The 18,088-nt window shown below is 39.0% G+C and overlaps 2 protein-coding genes across 11 annotated transcripts; both read right to left on the bottom strand.

Moving 5' to 3' along the window:
* Positions 1 to 1,788: 1,788 nt before the first annotated feature.
* Positions 1,789 to 10,070, bottom strand: LOC121523758 (heterogeneous nuclear ribonucleoprotein R). Of its 10 annotated transcripts, none has more exons than XM_041808787.1 (16): positions 9,897 to 10,070; positions 9,085 to 9,245; positions 8,887 to 9,005; positions 8,678 to 8,785; positions 8,469 to 8,582; positions 8,089 to 8,265; positions 7,795 to 7,930; positions 7,472 to 7,677; positions 7,198 to 7,347; positions 6,986 to 7,107; positions 6,359 to 6,897; positions 3,544 to 3,604; positions 2,560 to 2,623; positions 2,427 to 2,458; positions 2,092 to 2,220; positions 1,789 to 1,941 (listed from the first exon to the last, which is right to left on the bottom strand). In XM_041808787.1, exons 2-12 carry the CDS (start codon positions 9,239 to 9,241, stop codon positions 3,570 to 3,572), a joined length of 1,863 nt encoding a protein of 620 aa, XP_041664721.1. In that variant the 5' UTR covers positions 9,242 to 9,245; positions 9,897 to 10,070; the 3' UTR covers positions 1,789 to 1,941; positions 2,092 to 2,220; positions 2,427 to 2,458; positions 2,560 to 2,623; positions 3,544 to 3,569. The 10 variants fall into 10 exon arrangements, with proteins under 10 accessions (XP_041664721.1, XP_041664719.1, XP_041664720.1 ...); XM_041808785.1 differs by having other exon boundaries at positions 2,560 to 2,620; XM_041808786.1 differs by lacking the exon at positions 2,427 to 2,458.
* A 2,219-nt stretch (positions 10,071 to 12,289) lies between these two features.
* Positions 12,290 to 16,236, bottom strand: LOC121524175 (ATPase inhibitor A, mitochondrial-like). The gene is made up of 3 exons (XM_041809441.1): positions 16,059 to 16,236; positions 13,849 to 13,961; positions 12,290 to 12,605 (listed from the first exon to the last, which is right to left on the bottom strand). The coding sequence occupies exons 1-3, from the start codon at positions 16,128 to 16,130 to the stop codon at positions 12,464 to 12,466; spliced, it is 327 nt and encodes a 108-aa protein (XP_041665375.1). The 5' UTR covers positions 16,131 to 16,236; the 3' UTR covers positions 12,290 to 12,463.
* Positions 16,237 to 18,088: the final 1,852 nt, after the last annotated feature.

Below are 18,088 nucleotides of genomic sequence, written 5' to 3'. Positions count from 1 at the left end.
CATTATTTTAAAAGTCCAACATTAAACTATTTTCCACAAGGCTGCCTTTTGTCTCCAGAATTTATACCAAACATGGAGAAGAAGCATCTAGTCTTTATGTACCCCCTACTTTCTGAAAAATAATTATTTTGGGACTTTTATGCTTTTATTGTGCAGATAAGACAGTGGATGGAGTTGGAAACAGGAATGAGAGAGTGGGGGAGTATCATGTGGATTCTGTGACTCTTCACTCTTCCTCCAGACTCTGGGACCTTGAATCCAAGTTGCTTGAAGTCCAGTGTGAAGTTTCCACAGTGATGATTTGGGCTGCCATGGCATCTGCTGGTGTTGGTCCACTGTGTTTTCTGAAGTCCACAGTCAACGCAGCCATCTACCAGGACATTTTAGAGCACTTCATGCTTCCTTCTGCTGACAAGCTTTATGGAGATGCTCATTTCATTTTTCCAGCAGGACTTGGCACCTGCCCACACTGCCAAAGGTACCAACAGCTGGTTCAATGGCCATGGTGTTACTGTGCTTGATTGGCCAGTAAACTGGCCTGACCTGAACCCCATAGAGAATCTATGGGGTACTGTCAAGAGGAAGATGAGAGACACCAGACCCAACAATGCAGATGACATGAAGGTCGCTATCAAAGCAACCTGGGCTTCAGTTACACCTGAGCAGTGCCACAGGCTGATCGCCTCCATGCCACACCGCATTGATGCAGTAATTCATGCAAAAGGAGGCCCAACCAAGAATTGAAGGCATAGAAATGAACATACTTTTCAGAAGCCTGACATTTCTGTTGAAAATATAATTTTTTAATTGATCTTATGGAATATTCTAATTTTTTGAGACACTGAATTTTGGGGTTTATCTGTAAGCCATAATCATCAACATTTCAAGAAATAAAGGCTTGAAATACTTCGCTCTGTGTAATGAGTCTATATATGGGTTTCACATTCAGAAACAAGACACAAAAAATATTGAACTTTTCATGATATTCTAATTTTTTGAGATGCACTAGTATACACGTGCTTCCTCTTCTGTACCCCACCTTACACTCTGTATATCACAGTGCTTTATGATTCACAACTGTATACTCATCATTGGACACTATATGAATCAGTAGGTTGGCCATCGCTAACTCTGCACAGACTACTATATTTGCAGACTTTTGTGTATAAGGCTGTGCTGAGTAAACTCCTCTCATTTATGTAGCCTCTTGTTCGAAACCTTCAGTAGTTCCAATGGTTTCTTCTTAGCTGCATAAAAGAGTCTTTGCTTATTGCTGGCTTCATTTTGTTCTTTGTCTCTCATGTTTGTTGTAATTTGGTGTTCCCCTTGTTGTAACTGGTGTACTCTTGGCCAGGTCTCCACCGAAAAAGAGATTTTAATGTTAAGGTTTAATAAAAATATAAAATTGGGTGCAACCCAACTGCTAGAGGACTTCTGCATCCCACTTAACCCTTAGTTCTAGCGATGGGCAATTCAGCACTTGTTAGTGATCTGGACCATTGGGCTCAGATCGGGAATAAGTCGACTCTTTCTGCTCCCAAACAGCTTTTCATTGTTACCAATTTTGGCTTCATTTGACCTGCTAACTTTGGTAATGTCATGACATAGTGTTTTTTTTTTTTGCCCAAATATCATCATGCCCTGTGAACTGCCTGGTTTAAATGTGCTCTGAAACCTAGCCTTGGGTTATTAAAAAGTCAAGCACACATAAAGGCTGTGTGCAGGAAATTTGTGTAAAAATGCTTCAATGTTTGAAAATAAAAACAATAAAAAAGTACACCCTGAAAATATGCATACACAACACAAATTTACTTGGGAAAGCAGCTGAATTTAACAATGACCAGCAATGTATTTCACTTTACAGTAGTTTGTCTTCAAGTAAAAGGCAGTAATCAGCTGTGCAGAGCTCTTGATGTCCAACATCCGTCTCCACCTATGCTTCTGCAGGAAAAAAGACCCAAACATTATCGTCTTTACAAGGTGTATTCTGTCTGTAATCAACATATAGGATATTTATGGAAAATTTAATAACAGAGAAACTGTGTTTTTTTCCCTATAAAAGTACCTTCACTATTTTACACTTTTTCCTACCTGTATTTAGGTTGATAGCTAGAGATCTACTGAGAACTGGTCCTTACAGTTTCATCCTGTAAGCAGGACATCCTAACAGATGAGGAATCTCAGGATGGGTCCAGCTCACACCTCATGGAGAACAGTGTCCTGAATCGAAGCAAAAGAGCAACACAGACAGCATCTATTAACAAATATGATTCTATCAGTTTATCACCACATCGGCTCTAAATATTAGCAGCAGAAGGACACTAACATAAAAGTTGCAGAACCTTTATATGATGCACTATATCTCAAATCAAATTTATGCCAGATTTGTGGCCTCATGCCAGAATAAACACAGAAAAACAACTTACAGAAGTTACTGGCTCTGGGAAGTAAGCAAATACTAAGACATAAGAAAACAATATTTTAAAATATGTAAACAAATCTAAAATAAACTGAGGGTAAGACATTCTGGGCAAAATTTCCAATAAAGAACAATCTTACCCATCAGTCCCTTCCATTTGTGTGAACTCATTCACATGGATGGGAGCAGCTCCTTTACTGCCTGCTGACAAGAGGCAACATATAAAAGACAGTTTTGACATAAGAAACTGAAAAACACTCAAACATATTGTGGTACTTAAAATAAAATCAAATTACACAACTCAATAGATTCAAATAGCTTTCTGCGTAACAGTGCCCTCTATTTCAGTCTTACCTGTGCATAATAAACACTGTTGCGGATATACTGCCATCTGGTGGCTATGAAAGGCAATAACATCAGCTTTCAGACAGTCTTTGTTCTATTAACAGCCAATTAAGCCAATATGAGAAATCATATCCCCACTGTTACTTAAATTAATTTGAAAGAAAAATCTTCTTTATAATTTTTTTATGTCAATTAATACCTTTGCAGCTCAGAAAACGGAAAACAAATGCAGCGTTGTGAAAAGGAACAATGGATCACGAGTTGTGCTTGTGTGGAACTGCTACCTCTAGCGGCATGTGGGGGGAACCACCAGCCCCATTCACAGAATTTTCCTTTTTTTTTTTTCTTTTTTTTTGCAGACAGCTGATATGATGTAGCAAGCCAAGACAGGCAGGAGGAGTTTGCAGGGGGTTTGGAGTTTATATGGCTGATATCATTGACCGTGTACATTTTTAGTGTTAAATCGAATCTTTAAAAACCTCCTGAAAAGTTGCACAGCTTTTTTGGGCTAGGTGGAATAAAATCACCTTGAGGGAAATATTCAAAACCTCAGAAATATGATGGCCGAGCCAATTTTAAATACTCCAGTGATTTTTCAACTTGGTCAACTTTTGCTCTGACCTTTTTCCACACTCCTATGGGATAAAAACAGGGTTGATTCTTTGTGTATTAAAGAGGAAAGAATAAAAAGAACAAAGCATAATGATGGCTAATATTTCACCAGTGATTACAAAAAAGCTAGAGGAGAGGAGACAGTACTCTGTGCAAGGCTAGCTCACCCTTGAGTACCGTTCAGGTGAGTTCCTCACTCTAGCGGAGCCGCTCTCAATGCTTCTCCACCTAGGCAGGTTGGAATAAGAGGACAGACACATGAAACAAAAGACAATGATACCATGGCACCAAGAGAGTAGCAGGCTAAAACAGGTCATCACTTGCTATTCTTTTTAAGAATTTTAACCCTTTGGATGGTCAGATCCTTGGTCACTTCAATGAGGAGATACAGATGGTTGAGATGAGGTGCAGATTTTGAAAACTAAGAAAATGAGACAACTAGGCAAACAAATACAATGTTAATACTTAAGTTCTTACGGATTTAAGAGTGTTAAATTTCAGGACTGGACCAGTGCAAGTGACATCTTTGCATTATCCAAGGTTGTTGAGGCGTGTTGTGTGAACAGGTAAAACCAATACAAGCTTCAGGGGATTGCTTGAGCGTAATTTACACCAAGAATAGCGCATGTTCACCCCTAATACTTCATCCATTTCACAACACGTTTCAGACATCTGCAATTCTGTCATTCAGTGCAGGAAATCAGATTCCAAATTATGCCTTTAGATCTGAATGACTGCTCTGTAAGAGGAGCCGAGACACTCTGAGTAATAGTTCATAACTGAAAGATATTAATTATGAGGTATGGCTATTAAATAATGAGACTGTGCTTGATAAGGATAAAACCACATGGGACTGTGAAACAACTGACGTAAGTTCTCAATAAGCAACGTCTTTAGTTCACTGCTAGCTACTGACTTAAATGCACGTGTTTTTGCTATGGTGTTGGAAAGTGATTAGCTTAAAAGCTGAGCAATGCATTCACTTGAAATTTTGGTCTAATGGAACCAAACAGCAGCCGAATCTTTTAGTACATTAACTGAGGTGTTTGTGGAACACTGCATGTCAAGCGTGTTTGAATGGCATGAAAGATTTTGTGAAGGCAGATGGGATGTCCAAGATCGTGAATGTTCTAGACAAACACACACATCAAAAACTTTGGAAAACATCCAAAAATCGTTCAAAATGAGCAAGTACTCAGTAGAAGAATAAAGAAATGGTCTCCTCTTTCAAAGAGACAGTTCAGAGAATTTCGCACGAAAAATTGAAGATAAAAGTGTGCGCCAAAGTTGTCCCAAAACTTATCGATCGAAAGGAAAACTGCAAGAAAATTTCTGGAGATATTTTGGAACAAATTCAAGGAAACCCACAATTTTTTGGGAATGATTACATGCGATGATACTTGGATCTGAGACAAAACGGCAGTTAAGGCATTGGAAAACTACATCGTCACCAAGGATGAAGAAAGAACGACAAAGCAAATCCAAATCCAAGGCCATGTTGTTTTCTTTGACATTAAGGGTATCATTTTGGAGGTGTGGATACCGGAAGGGTTTAACAGTGAAGCAACACCATTACAAACATGTTCTAGAAAAACTGAGAGAAAAAGTCAGAAGAGACCGCTATGAGGAAAAATGAAAACCAGAAAACCAATGAAAAATGTTTGTTCAATAAAATTGTATTACAGCATTAGTCTTGTTTTTTAATAGCCATACCTCATATACCTAATGCATTTTGTTTACCTTAGGACAATTACCTATTCACACAAGCACAGAAAGTGAGTTTCAATCATGTGTAACGCAATAAGTCAAAATTAAAGTGGGGTCCTTTGATAACTTGAAAGTTTGAATTTGGTTTGATACCTATTATTTGTGCTCCAACTGCTCTGAATATCTGTATTCCGATGCAACATGCACTGAAATTAAAGGGTTAAAATCCTCTTGAATAATTTTGTTAATTAAAAAAAATTCAAGTTCCCTTGTCTCGTTGTCCGATTGCACAATTTCAGTTTTTTTGATTGTCCTAAGAGGAATAAAATCTTTGACTTAAAACAATGATCGTCATCTAAATAAGAGAATTGAGATAGAAATCAAATCTTTAATGACAACATTGAATTTGAGTATCTGACAACTGACTGATGCTCAGCTGAGTTTTATTGAAACGGAACAAACGTAAAAGTTATAAATACAAAGAACATCAGAGAACAAACTGCTATGGCTCTTAAGGTAAGCCAAACCAAATTCTATTGGGCAAGTTCAAAGAAAACATAGGAAGTTATGGTATCAGTTTAAAAAAACACAATTTGACTACCTCTAGAAATGCTAGGCATACACTTTGAACATTACAAAACTTGATTTTTTTCCTTCCTGTGGATTCTTTTCTCCACCATTGCAAAAAATGAATATGAAGCTCTAACCATATGCGTTTATTTACAAGCAAATCCCTAAGCAACTATGACCACAAATAAAGGGAGTACAAGAAGGGGAGGGAGGAAAGGGCACGGACAAAAAACTTCCTGCAAGGCAATATTATTTAATGTCCTCTCAGACATATGAATGTCCATTTTTTGAAAATGTTCATAGTTGGCTTTAAAAGAATCAGGAAAAAACGTAACAATAAAAGTGTTTAGTGTGTTTTTTTTAAGACACGTCCCAATGTAACCGTAGGAGTATGAAATGATTCACCACAACGGTTACGCTCACTTTCTTCAGCCAAAAGGCTTTGCAGCCAATCATCTTGAGCCAATTCTGGGGTCTGTCCATTTTTTCTTTGAGATATATATGTACAGATTTTTTTTCTCATGAAGGATGATGAATAAAAAGTCAATCCAAAAATTGTGGCCAATCTCCTTTTTTTATCGTTTTTGTTGTTTTTCTTTTTTTTTGTTGTCACTTTGTCAAATACCTTTTGGTGCATCTACTTCCATTGCTGCCCATAAGAATCCTGTGAAAACTCCATGGTGTCATTACTGTAACCATAGTTACCGGAATAGTCGGCCCCCTGCTGCAGGGGCTGCTGGGCGATGGGCTGGGACCCCCAGTTCTGTTGGTTGTTGGTCTGGCGGCGCTTGGAGTCAGGCTGGTTAAACACGTCTGCCTTCCTCTTTCCGCCAACGTTGCCTCCACGGTTGCCCCTGGCCCCTCGAGGACCACGGCCCCTCTGCGGCTGGAAAGGGGCTCCGCGGCCTCCTCGGCCACCTCTCGGACCACCAAGGGGTGGCCCTCTTTGGGCATACCCCCCACGGCCTCGTGCAGGCGGTGCTCCACGGGCCCTGGGTGGAGGAGGCCCACCCCTGGCTGGACGAGTACCACGGCCCCTCATGCTGTACACATCTTCATAGCCGTAGTAAGGGTCTTCATAGCCCCCACGGTAGTCGTGATAGTCGTAGCCATAGTAGTCATCATAGTAGTCTTCGTATCCATAATAATCAGGGGGGTATGCATAGCCCCCTCGGCCACCACGGCCCCTACCTCGGCCTGGTGGGGGCATGCGTGGAGGAGGGTAGTAATAATAGTCATCATACCTGCAGAGCAGAGGACAGTGTTACACTCAATGAAATCTGAATTTGAGAAGAGGTTGGGCAACTGACCAATCATGGCTCTGTCCCTTACCCTGCATTCCTGGTGGTCTGCCGAGCTGCCTGGCGCTCTTTCCTCTTCTTGTCTGGAGGCTTTGCCAGGACGATCTCAATTTCCTCTCCCCCAAGCTCCTTCCCGTTCATTTCATCCATCGCCTAACATCAAAAAAGTCAACAATCACTCACAGCAACATGAAAAAACATACTATAAAATTCTAAATAAATCGTTCAAGACAAAACACGCACCTTTACAGCAGCATCCCTCTCCTCAAAATGCACAAAAGCGTAGTCTTTAAGTTTCTTGACTCGCTCCAACTTTCCAAACTGAGAGAAAGTCTTTTCAAGGAGCTCTTCAGTCACAGCGGTGGCCAGCTTCCTAACAAAGAGCACCTTGACCTGTCAAGTCAAAAACGAAGAAATCAGGACAACTCTAGAAGTGTTCCTTCATGAAATCTAAAACTACAACAATAAATTCTTAATACATCATGACACAACTATGATGACATCCCCAAGAGAATACCTTGGCCATAACCTCAGGGTCTGGCTCAGCAACAGGATCAGCCCACTCCACGGTGACCGGGTTGCCCCACACCTTCACCTTGCCGCTCATTAGGCGGCGGCGAGCCTGTGCTGCGGACTTGTGGTCCTCGTACTCCAGGAAACAGAAGCCACGGTTCTTCTTCTTGTCATCCGGCTGGTGGTACAGAATCACTTCCTGGAGACCCTCTGTAAGATGAAACAGTAAAATTTGAATCTTCCAAGACAGTCGTTGGGATAGTATTCCTCAGGGATTGGATTTGTTGTATTTTTTATACAAATCCGCCTTGGTGCTTCTAAACTGACCTGTAACTTTTCCAAAGTCTTCCAATATACTTTCTCTTGTTTTGTTCTTTGGAATTGATCCAACAAACAAGCGATTGTTTGCGACAGATATACACACTCCCAAGTACTTGCCCGGGCGAATTTCATGGTTATCACACTGGATATAAAGAAGGAAAAGGACAAACTTTATGAAATACACTGTAAATAAGCAGCAATGTTAACACATCTTTATCACAAAAATACTGTTTATGAATTGTAAATCACTTCCCTAATACTTTGCCCTATGAATCACACACACATCTTTGAAAAACCTACCAGTTTCACAGCCTTCTGAGCATCATCCTTATTACAGTATGTGATGAAGGCGTAGCCTCTGTTCTGACCAGAGAGAGGGTCCATCATTAACCTGAGATCCCAGATGGGACCAGCAGACTCAAAGAGCGGCACAAGCTCATCCTCATACAAATCCCTTGGGATTTTTCCAACAAACACCTGATGAAGAGGAGAGCAACAGATGTTAGTATGTGCAGATGAGCAAATACATAACAATTTCATATATATATATATATATATATATATATATATAAGGATTCTTTATGATTCAACAGCATACACCTGGCATTTTCAAGTCTCCTGAAGTGTAAGGGCACTGAAAAGTGAACAAAACAAGCCTTAACAAAAATAACACTTTCTACCTCAGTTCCAATGCCTGGTTGTGTTCCTTTGAACACGTCCTCAGGGGGTGGGCCTCCATATTTTCTCTGCCCTGTTGTGACATCCAAGGTGTATCCTGTCCGCTCCAACAAAGCCTGGAGGAAAAACAAAAATTAAACTAAACTGTACTGAACCACAGTCATAAATATAATTAATTACCTTCACTCAAACACCTTACAAAAACAAGCACCTTTATTTTTGTCTCATCAGGACCCTTGGTGGACTCCTGTACTTTACTCCCTTGTTTTTCTCTCTGCCTGTAAGTTTTCATGACTCCACAAAGGAAAGCGCTTTTATTCTACAATCAAAACAAAAGAGCAATTATTAAACTTAAATAATCTTCAACTCAAGACACCTATAAAAAAGACATAAAGGGGTGTAATCAAGCCAGGGGGTTACCTGTACATGGGACAGATCGCTCTCTTTAAACTGCTGCAGCACAGTTAGCGCTCCCTCCTCATTGAACTCCCGCAGTGCATCGATGGCTCGCTCGTCTAGGTCTACATATGCCACCAAGCCTGCAAAAGGCACATTCAATGTCAGGCTAAACACATTTTATACTCCATCCATACAACAATTCAAACAAGGACAAGCCACCTGTCTGGAAGATGTTATCTAGACTTTCAGCCACTTTCTGCGGGAGCCCAGCATCAATGAGTGTCTGGTAGTTCTCTGTGTGTGTTGTTGTCACATCCATTGGCTCTTCTTCCTCCTTTGGCAGGGCAGAACTACCGTTCACCTCAGCTGCAGCCATTCTGCTGTAACACAAAAAGAAACAGCGTTTAATCCCCCACATTCATATTAACACAAAAACTCATTTCAATCACTTTAAGGAAAATCCCTGGATTAACATAACTTTATAACGTCGAAAAATTCGTTGTGACTGCAAACATCCAATTGTTGAAGTGTAAGTAGAAATTTGAAATAATGGCCTATGTAACATAACATTTCCACTTCCATCTGAAATTATGAAAAAGGATTCAGCATATTCATCAAACAGCATTCAAATGGACTGCATGCTGTCAGAAATATTGTTAAATAATCTAAACTGATAAGAATTCATTCAGGTATAGTAAAATAATCAGGTCACTTGTGGAAACCACCGACAGCCGCCGTCCCGCCCCCCTCACATGCAGCTCGCTAACTAACGAGGTTGACACATTTTATTTTCACATAAACATGCACATATATATCACTGAACAAACGTCGATTTCTGCGGTCCGACACAATGTACACTGCTCGGACTGTATTAAATATAAGCATTATTTTCTGATCCTGCAGATATGTATATCGGTAAGCAGCCTGCTAGCTCATGAGCTTGTATGAAGGCCTCGCCGTACAGAAGACACCTTTCACAAATCAAACAGACGCTCCGTAAGTGGTGCAAACAGATAGTTAGCCAAACTTACCACTCTAATTGCGGATTCTTGTGGCGACGTGTGCTAAAATGTGAAAGGGTTGAGATTTCTGACGTAAAAAAACCCCTCTAATTTTAAGAATAGGTTCGACTCTAACACACGAGACAAAATTTCCAGACAGCCACGGTCTCGTCGTCGGCTCGCCCGAACAACGCCACCGCTCAGAAGCTATCGCGAGATTTGGACGACGAAACGCGCTCCAGGCCGGGTGTGTTCGTTTTCACGGTTGTCTGCTTCTTCTTCTGTTAAGGACGAACAGAGGTGGGCGGTGCATTACCGCCACCAACTGTTGTGTTGAAAGGACAGAACTTGTTGTAACAAGTCCTCCTTAGATCCAACAGTTCCCTCTTTACAGTTTTCAGAGACATTTTCAGTATTGCGAGCTACACTGACCTCTCCAATTAAACCACAACCAGCCTGCCATCACAGAGATGGCTAGGCCCCTGAAAAGCCAGACCCCCCACAGCAAGGTGGTCAACTAAAACTTAAAAAATAACTAAAACTAAAATGTCAATTCATTTTCATAAACAGTAACTAAAATATAACGAAGCTCTAACGAAACCTAATTAAATAAAACTTAATTATGTGCTTACAAAACGTACTAAAATGAAATATCCTCTTAGTTTCTGTCTTTGACAGAAGCAGAAAACCCAAGCCTGGAAAGAGTAAAATAGTCTGATTTGATTTGAGAAGACTTCACACACACTGACAATTTAGGTCTTGAGTTGTATACAAACATCAAAATTGAGTAAATAAAATGAAAAGAGCCCCTTTGGTCTCGCCCCTGATTAAATTAAATTATTAATAATAAAAAGTAAACTAAAATGAAGCATCTTTGCAAGATTAAAATGAAACTATCTAACCAGCAGCAAAACAAATGAAAAGTAAACAGATATTTTTTAACAAGAGACAAAAACTAAATAAAAATGAGAATTAAAAAAAAAACAATCAAAGAAAAAAAACCCAACTATTTTAACCTTACAGGTTTTATTTCTGAATATCAGCATATGTAGGTAAAATCAGTAGGTCTAATGTTTCTGCATGCTTGCTGGCTAACTTTCACTTTATTTTGGAGTTTCTGAATAATCTAGTTAACTGAACATTTACTCCTTAGTTCCTTTCTGCAGGAGTACAGAGGGAGACTTTAGGCGCTGGCCTGGGGGAAAAACTACAAGCAAGAATTATTTTTGGCATGACTTCATTAGGCTAATAAATTTCACCCTTTGATGTAAAAAAACATAGCCAGGGTTGATTGCAGACAGTAAGCTGCTAAAGCACAAAGAAGGGACTCGCACTGTTTTTTAAATCATATTTATATATATTTACTTCATTCATTGCTTTTGAGATTTCCAGAATTATTCAACAATTAATTTTGGATACACACAAGGAGCTTAGTTTATCTTGAATGTAAAAAATACTATTTTTATGTGTATTATGTATTTCTTTGGCATCAGTAAGACTGTGTAAATGCAACAAGTTTATTTTGCTTTCACCAGACTATTGCCAAAACTGCATTTTCTTGTTTAGCAGACACTCCCTGAGTATCCCCACCTTGTGGTAACAGGTTAATTTGAATAAAACAATAGTCGTTTGGGTAAACGCCCTGAAGCTGGTTTATAGCCAAATGAAAATTTAAAGATGTATTTGAGAAGCCCACTTTTAAGAATGTGTCAAATTTTTGTTGGCCATTAAGTAGGTCTATTTTGTACTATTAATATGAAAAAAAGAAAAAAAAAAATCAAAATCAAATGAGGGCCAAAGGCCCTTAATATTTATCAACGCACCTCATCAGTATATGCTGTAAATACAGCCAATGGTGTAAACCATGTTTTTTACACTTTGTTTAGATAAGGCACACCTAGAATCAAGCCAAATTTTCAAAGCACACCATATTCATGCACATAATATATAGCGTTGTGCCTAAGTTAAAGGCATGGAGGGCACTAAGGAGTCAACAAGAGATGATTTGCTTGGCAGCCAAGGCCACGCTTGACAGTCTCTCTTGTCCGGGCCTTTTCATCCCTGGATAATATGCCTTGACACACTGGCCGTTTTTTGAACCTTGGGACATCCACAGCACAACCAGGGGCTCATGGCAACCCTCCTACCTGCCTGGATAGTACCATAAGCCATGCTTACTCATCCTCACTCTGCCCTAAAGGTGTGGACTTTATTATTTTTTCAACAGATTATTTTCCCATGCCCTTTGGGAACATGCAAGACAACCAGAGCACAACTTGGCTTGTGTCAATCCTTCTTCCCGCCAGATGGTGCTGTTAGGCAGCTTACACATCTACACCTTACTTCAGCTATAACTGAAAAAGTTATTTAAAGTATAATTACCAAGAAAAGTTCATGGCAGAAAAGGACAATAAGGAACACACTTATTCAAAAATGCACTTTATTGTTATATTAGTATCTATGGAGTCAGTATGAAGTGCCATACAGGACCTGCCTTGACCAGCAGTAAATCAGTCAATATCCGTATCATAATCATTGACTGGGCAACTTAAATGGCCGGACTCTCAGGAGGGGAAACCATAACAGGCTTCTCAGCTTTAATCATCATGTGACAGCTTTCTGATTTTGCCCACGTGGCGGTCGATCTCCTTCTGTAGGCGCTCAATCTCCTTTTTGTGGTGTTCAATCTCCTCTGCATGATGCTTTCTTAGCGCCTCCATCTGCTCTTTCTCCCTCTGCCTGCAAAAACAAGGATAAAAGGACCTTTAAAAATCGATTATGAGAAAACAACAATAGACAGGAGTGAAAATCCAGCATTGTGACTTTTGGCATCATAGGCACTAGGGCAGCAGCAACAGATTCTTTTTGTAATCGAGTACTCTACCGATTCTTCTGACGATTAATCGAGTACTCTAATGACAAATATTGCATTTTTTTAATCAGTAACTTTTGCTTTTTCAAGAGAAGTAGTACTAGACAAATGAGAAAAGAAGCTGGGCCCCTTAAATGTACTACTTCCTTATTAAAATTGGTAAAAACAGGTACTCTAAAGAAAATATACTTTAAAAAGTGCAATTAAGTTCTGATGACAGATTACATTTCTTAAAGTTACAAGGAAAGGAAGTTAAATAATTACATTATATTGTGCCGTATTTGGGGTTTGGGGGATCCTCTCCCAGGAAATTTGGGGTGCTTAAACTTTATTTCTTCTTTTGTAGTTTATTTTTATTTTCCAATTTGTCATTAAAGTAAAGGGACACTTAATCATTTTAACATCCTCTACTTTATGCATGAATGTAATATTTCACATTCTAGCAACAATAAAGTTCCATCACTCACACAGGGGTCTGATGATGGCCAAAAGGTGAACCTTTAGATTACAAGAATATGGTCTATTTTTCAAAGGGTGTTCACTTTTAATTTTTGCACATTTTTGTTTGTGAGTTCATCCACCATAAAAATATGACCGTTAAGACCATCCACTGACATGGAGAACACATTTTAAAGGATAAAGCTGCTTCTGTGACCTGCTGAATCCTGACTATATGATGAGGAACTTTGACCTATCAGATCCTACGCAGATCTCCACAGATCAACTCAGAGTTCACCGGTGCAGGCGTAGTGCCATATTAGCCATAAAGTTGTGACCAGTGGATGCGTAAAAACGCAGGACAAGTGCCTGTAAGCATCACTGCGTCAACTCCTCTTCCCTCGTGATTTTCACGCGTTCCATCATGCATGTTAAGTTCAAGTAACAGTGAAAACAAGTGCATTGTGCCACACAAATAGCCGTCCGTATGAAACTGTACAGCACGCTGTGCAACACACAGCACACGATGTCCAGACTACAGCATGGGCATATGGATACAGGACTGGTTTAAGAGAAGCCTTGAGGCAGGTAATTTTCCTCGAGGAATTTTTTGATTCAAATCACCCGAATAATTTGAGGAATCATTTCAGCTCTGATAGGCACGCTTCTCACCTGAAGTACCGCTCCTCCTCTGCTACTTGTCTCTTTCCAAATGCACCACCTGCCTCCCTCACAGAGCCACCTCCACCTCCTCCTTTGCCTGCTCCCTTGCCCAACTCTCCAAGCTGAAATGAGCAGAGGAAGTACTTCATTATCACAACTCCCACATATGGAAGAATCAAAACATGAAAAAAATACTCACAATTATCTTTATGTAGAATTTTAAAGCTAGGAATCCTACTAGAAGCAACCCACCAATGTGTATTTTTGTTTCTGTTGTTTTTATATAACAGCAACAAAAAACAGAAGTCCAAGGAAATCATTATTGGGTAATATCTTGTTTTATTACCAAACACTGTAGGCAACATTGCCATTGAATTGTATTGACAATTGCAATTTAGACATGCTCTCTTGCTTACATCAGCTTTCAGTTAAATATAACAGAATGTTATTTTATAGAAACTATAGCACTTTTAAAAACAATCCATTAGGGCTAGTTGAAAAGGACCAATAATCATTCATCCATTTGGCTTATGGCTACCCCCCATGATGCCATGCATGAATTCTGGGTGTGCCTTCTGTCACTCAATGAGGAACCAGAGTTTTCCATAGTGACAAGATACTAATCCTGATTATTAGAGTGATCCCATGATGAAAATGTGTTAACTTTATGTGTTACATCTCAAACAGGATAAGATGATTAATCCTAAGCCTCCTACTATGAAGGGATGGGGGGGCAATATGAAGAACTGGCCTCAGATAAAGTACACAACTATATATGGCAAACTTGGGCCAAGTAATAGTGTAGTAGAGTTATTCAAAAGGTAACTAGAGTTAGCTCACAAGACACTGAAGAAGGGTTGCTTTCCAAAAATACCAAAGTAAAAATTAAACTAATTTCAAGTGGTATGTTATCCATTATTGTAAAAAGATATTTAAATGAGTTCAATTTGAAATAAAACCATAGTTATTACGTAATATTTGTGTTTTAATGCAAGTAATCTGTACAGAAACTCCTGGGGGACTCTGGCGCTGTTATTCGGGGATCACAGGTTGAAGAGTTTGGGGACCCCTGATATAAACAATACCATCTTATTCAGTACCTTGTTTTTTCGATATATATCATTAAAACTCTGTATTCCCCAGCCCTATCATACATGATTATAACAAAGGGTATTATTGTTTAAATCTGTACTTCTTAACCAGTCTAGCATCAAGACACTCCACCACACCCTTGATGAAAAATTACAACCAAACTTCCTTAAATTTTCAATCATAACTAAATATTTTGATGAAAAATTAGGCAATTAGGACTTGAGATAGAACAAAGGATGTGATGGAACATATCTATGAGACAAATCCTTCAAAATAAAAGCATATTGTACACTTGTTGCCACATATTTTGGTTCCAGGCTGAAGCAGTGACCCACTAACAATGGCTTTGCGACCCATTTTTTGGACCCGACCTACCAGTTGAGAACCAAGGGTTTTAATGATAATATGGGATGATATCTTTGTACCCAACGTTGACAACCAGAAGTTTTCATCTATGTAAGGAATACCCAAGCAATAAATGTGTTCAAACTTTTAAGACAACAGCAAACTTAACATCAATACCTTAAACAAGCTGCACCAGCCATTTGCAGTTAGCTATATTAACTCACAGACATTTCTCTAAAACAAACAAACAAACAAAAAAACAAACATCATTTTGTGTTATCAAGCTATAAATCATTTTTTCTTCATGGAAAACGACTCTAGACAAGGAAACTAGATCTGTAGGTTATGAACCGTACATAATGTACTCAAATGCAGACTCAACTCAAGTGATGTGCCAATTATTATGCAATAAAATATGAGTGTATTTTCATTTAAGAAAAAACATCCTTCATCACATCCCCTATTTTATTTATCTAATTAAAACACCATTGGTTGCACCTATTCGTTTAGTGCAGTAGTATTTAACCTTAGATGAACCTCTTGTGAACCATATGTCAGCAGTTTATACTGAAGCAAATCTTCAGTCTTAGCAGACATCACTTCTTGTCATTTTGGAAAGTATCAGTATGAGTAGCACCATATAATGTAGCTTACATAACTAATAAAGTTAGAAACTGGTAATGCTAGCTTTAAAAGGCTTGGTACGGTAAGAACTTAGTTGATGATAGCATGCTAATGCTAGCAGTCAAAACGTCATCAAACAGCAGCCAAACACGGTTTACCTGATCAGACATCATCCTAATCTGAGGGGCGATGCATCTCCTGAATCCTGCTCTGAGGAAAAACCGTGACATTTTTACGTGGCTGTTTTTAAGTGCTATACCTGAAGGCACGGTAAACTTTTATGAAGCGAAAGCTCCTTGCTCCAAATCAAAAATGCGGAAATTTGAAGTAAAGGTCTCCCGTGGGTGGAGACAAGGCACCTCTGGCATGAGGCCTCGCTGCTGCCACCCCGCGGTGAGGGGGTGAGACACACTCGTCATCACTTACTACCCGTTCAACAGTCTGTGCTTATCATATCCTTATAAATATATATTTTTCTGATATGGTCGGCAGGGGACGAGATGCCATAAAATACAGACAGTAAATACGATTAATAAACAAATAACTGTAACTATCTTAATACCAGGAATATATCATCAATACTTAAAGCATGCATAGAAAAAAAAACTAAAACTTGACAACAAAAATTAAAGTTAAAGAACTACACATATTGCAAATACCATTAAAATTTCTAAGTCAGGGGTTACTTGTATCAAAGTGCGATTAACAAAACCTAATATGATTATGTTTGGACTATAATAATTTGAATAACACACATACTGGTCTAAGGGCTACCCTTGAACATTTATTTATTTATTCATTTCTATTTATAGTTTCACTTATTTCTATAGGTCCCGTCTCAAATTGCTTTTACAGCACTTCTATGTTGTTATGTCTATTTTTCTCTAGCTTTAGGTTGTGTTTGCACTGCTGCTTTTACACAAATAAAGTTCTGAAAGGATGAATAGAGTTCTTTGAATTTAAAACATTCACATTATTATTCCATAGGGTTTAATGTATCTAAGTACTTAGTGTAATCAGTCAAGTAGATGTATACGTTTGGGAAGTGCTTGATAATTTTTGCTTTACATAGATTTGGATTTTTACCCCAAAAAACACTGAAATCAATTAAACCAATTTATCATGGATTATTTTGCTGTTAATTTTCTAATTCAATGTTGTTTTTGTATTATGATAATGCTCATCATGCTGTGATCCCCCAACAATGCTTCTTCTACCCTGACAAAAGCACCACATCACAAGTGATTAACGATATTCCTCCTTAATGTGCAATGTGTTTAACATTGGTATCAACTGATATCGTCTCTAATACAAACATAGGCCATCGATAAGAAATGCGGGCATGGACCAATGTCAGTCACTGATGTTTACAATCCCTATAAAACGTATTCACCCCCTTGGATGTTTTAATGACAATTTAATACAAGTATGTAATGTAAAATAAGTGACAGCATGAATATTTACCCCGTTCAAGTCAGTATTTATTAGATGCACCTTTGGCTGCAATCACAGCACTGAGTCAATCAGGCTTGCACATCTGGACACTACAGTTTTACTTCATTCTTCTTTGCAAAACTCAATCTACCCTATCAGGTTGCACAGGGATCGGATCGAGCGTAAACAGCCATTTTCCAGCCCAGCTACAAATCCCTTATTGGATTGAGGTCTGGGTTTTGACTTGGCCACTCCAAAGCATCCCTCTTTGTTGTCTTTAAATAATTTCTGTATAGCTTTCACTGTATGCCTTGGGTCATTGCATTCTGGTAAACTAATCTCCTAAACTGTAGTTCTCTTGCAGACTGAATAAGATTGTTTACCTATATTTTGCCACATTAATTTTACCGTCTACCTTCAAAAATCTTCCAGGGCTGACTGCCGAGAAGCATTCCCACAGCATGATGTTGCCACCACCATGCTGCACAGTGGGGATGGTGTGTTTGTGATGATGAGCAGTATTTGGTGTCCATCAAATATAGTGCCTTGTCTGGTCAAAAAAGCATCATTCTGGTCTCATCAGACCAAAGAACTTTCTTCCACTTGACCACCACTTGACAATATGCCTTTTGGTTAACTATAGTTGAAGCTGAAATGAATTTTCTTCAACAGTGGCTTTCTCTTTGCCACTCTCCCATAAAGCTCATCATACCCTTTTCTCTGAGTTGCTTGGAATGTTCTTTTGGCTTCATGG

The sequence above is a fragment of the Cheilinus undulatus genome, linkage group 16 (genome assembly GCF_018320785.1).
Source record: "Cheilinus undulatus linkage group 16, ASM1832078v1, whole genome shotgun sequence".
Classification (NCBI taxonomy): Eukaryota; Metazoa; Chordata; class Actinopteri; order Labriformes; family Labridae; genus Cheilinus; species Cheilinus undulatus.
This window is presented reverse-complemented; position numbering and strand designations above follow the sequence as displayed.

What these genes read in the sequence shown, in the direction of transcription:
- LOC121524175 (XM_041809441.1), bottom strand. Translation starts at nt 16,130, where the DNA reads ATGTCACGGTTTTTCCTCAGAGCAGGATTCAGGAGATGCATCGCCCCT. An exon ending in TTAGGATGATGTCTGATCAG is followed by an intron (nt 13,962 to 16,058) that starts GTAAACCGTGTT and finishes TGCTCATTTCAG; the next exon opens with CTTGGAGAGTTGGGCAAGGG. An exon ending in GAGGAGGAGCGGTACTTCAG is followed by an intron (nt 12,606 to 13,848) that starts GTGAGAAGCGTG and finishes TTGTTTTTGCAG; the next exon opens with GCAGAGGGAGAAAGAGCAGA.
- LOC121523758 (XM_041808778.1), bottom strand. Translation starts at nt 9,241, where the DNA reads ATGGCTGCAGCTGAGGTGAACGGTAGTTCTGCCCTGCCAAAGGAGGAA. An exon ending in AGATAACATCTTCCAGACAG is followed by an intron (nt 9,006 to 9,084) that starts GTGGCTTGTCCT and finishes TGCCTTTTGCAG; the next exon opens with GCTTGGTGGCATATGTAGAC. An exon ending in AGACTTTGGAAAAGTTACAG is followed by an intron (nt 7,678 to 7,794) that starts GTCAGTTTAGAA and finishes TTCATCTTACAG; the next exon opens with AGGGTCTCCAGGAAGTGATT.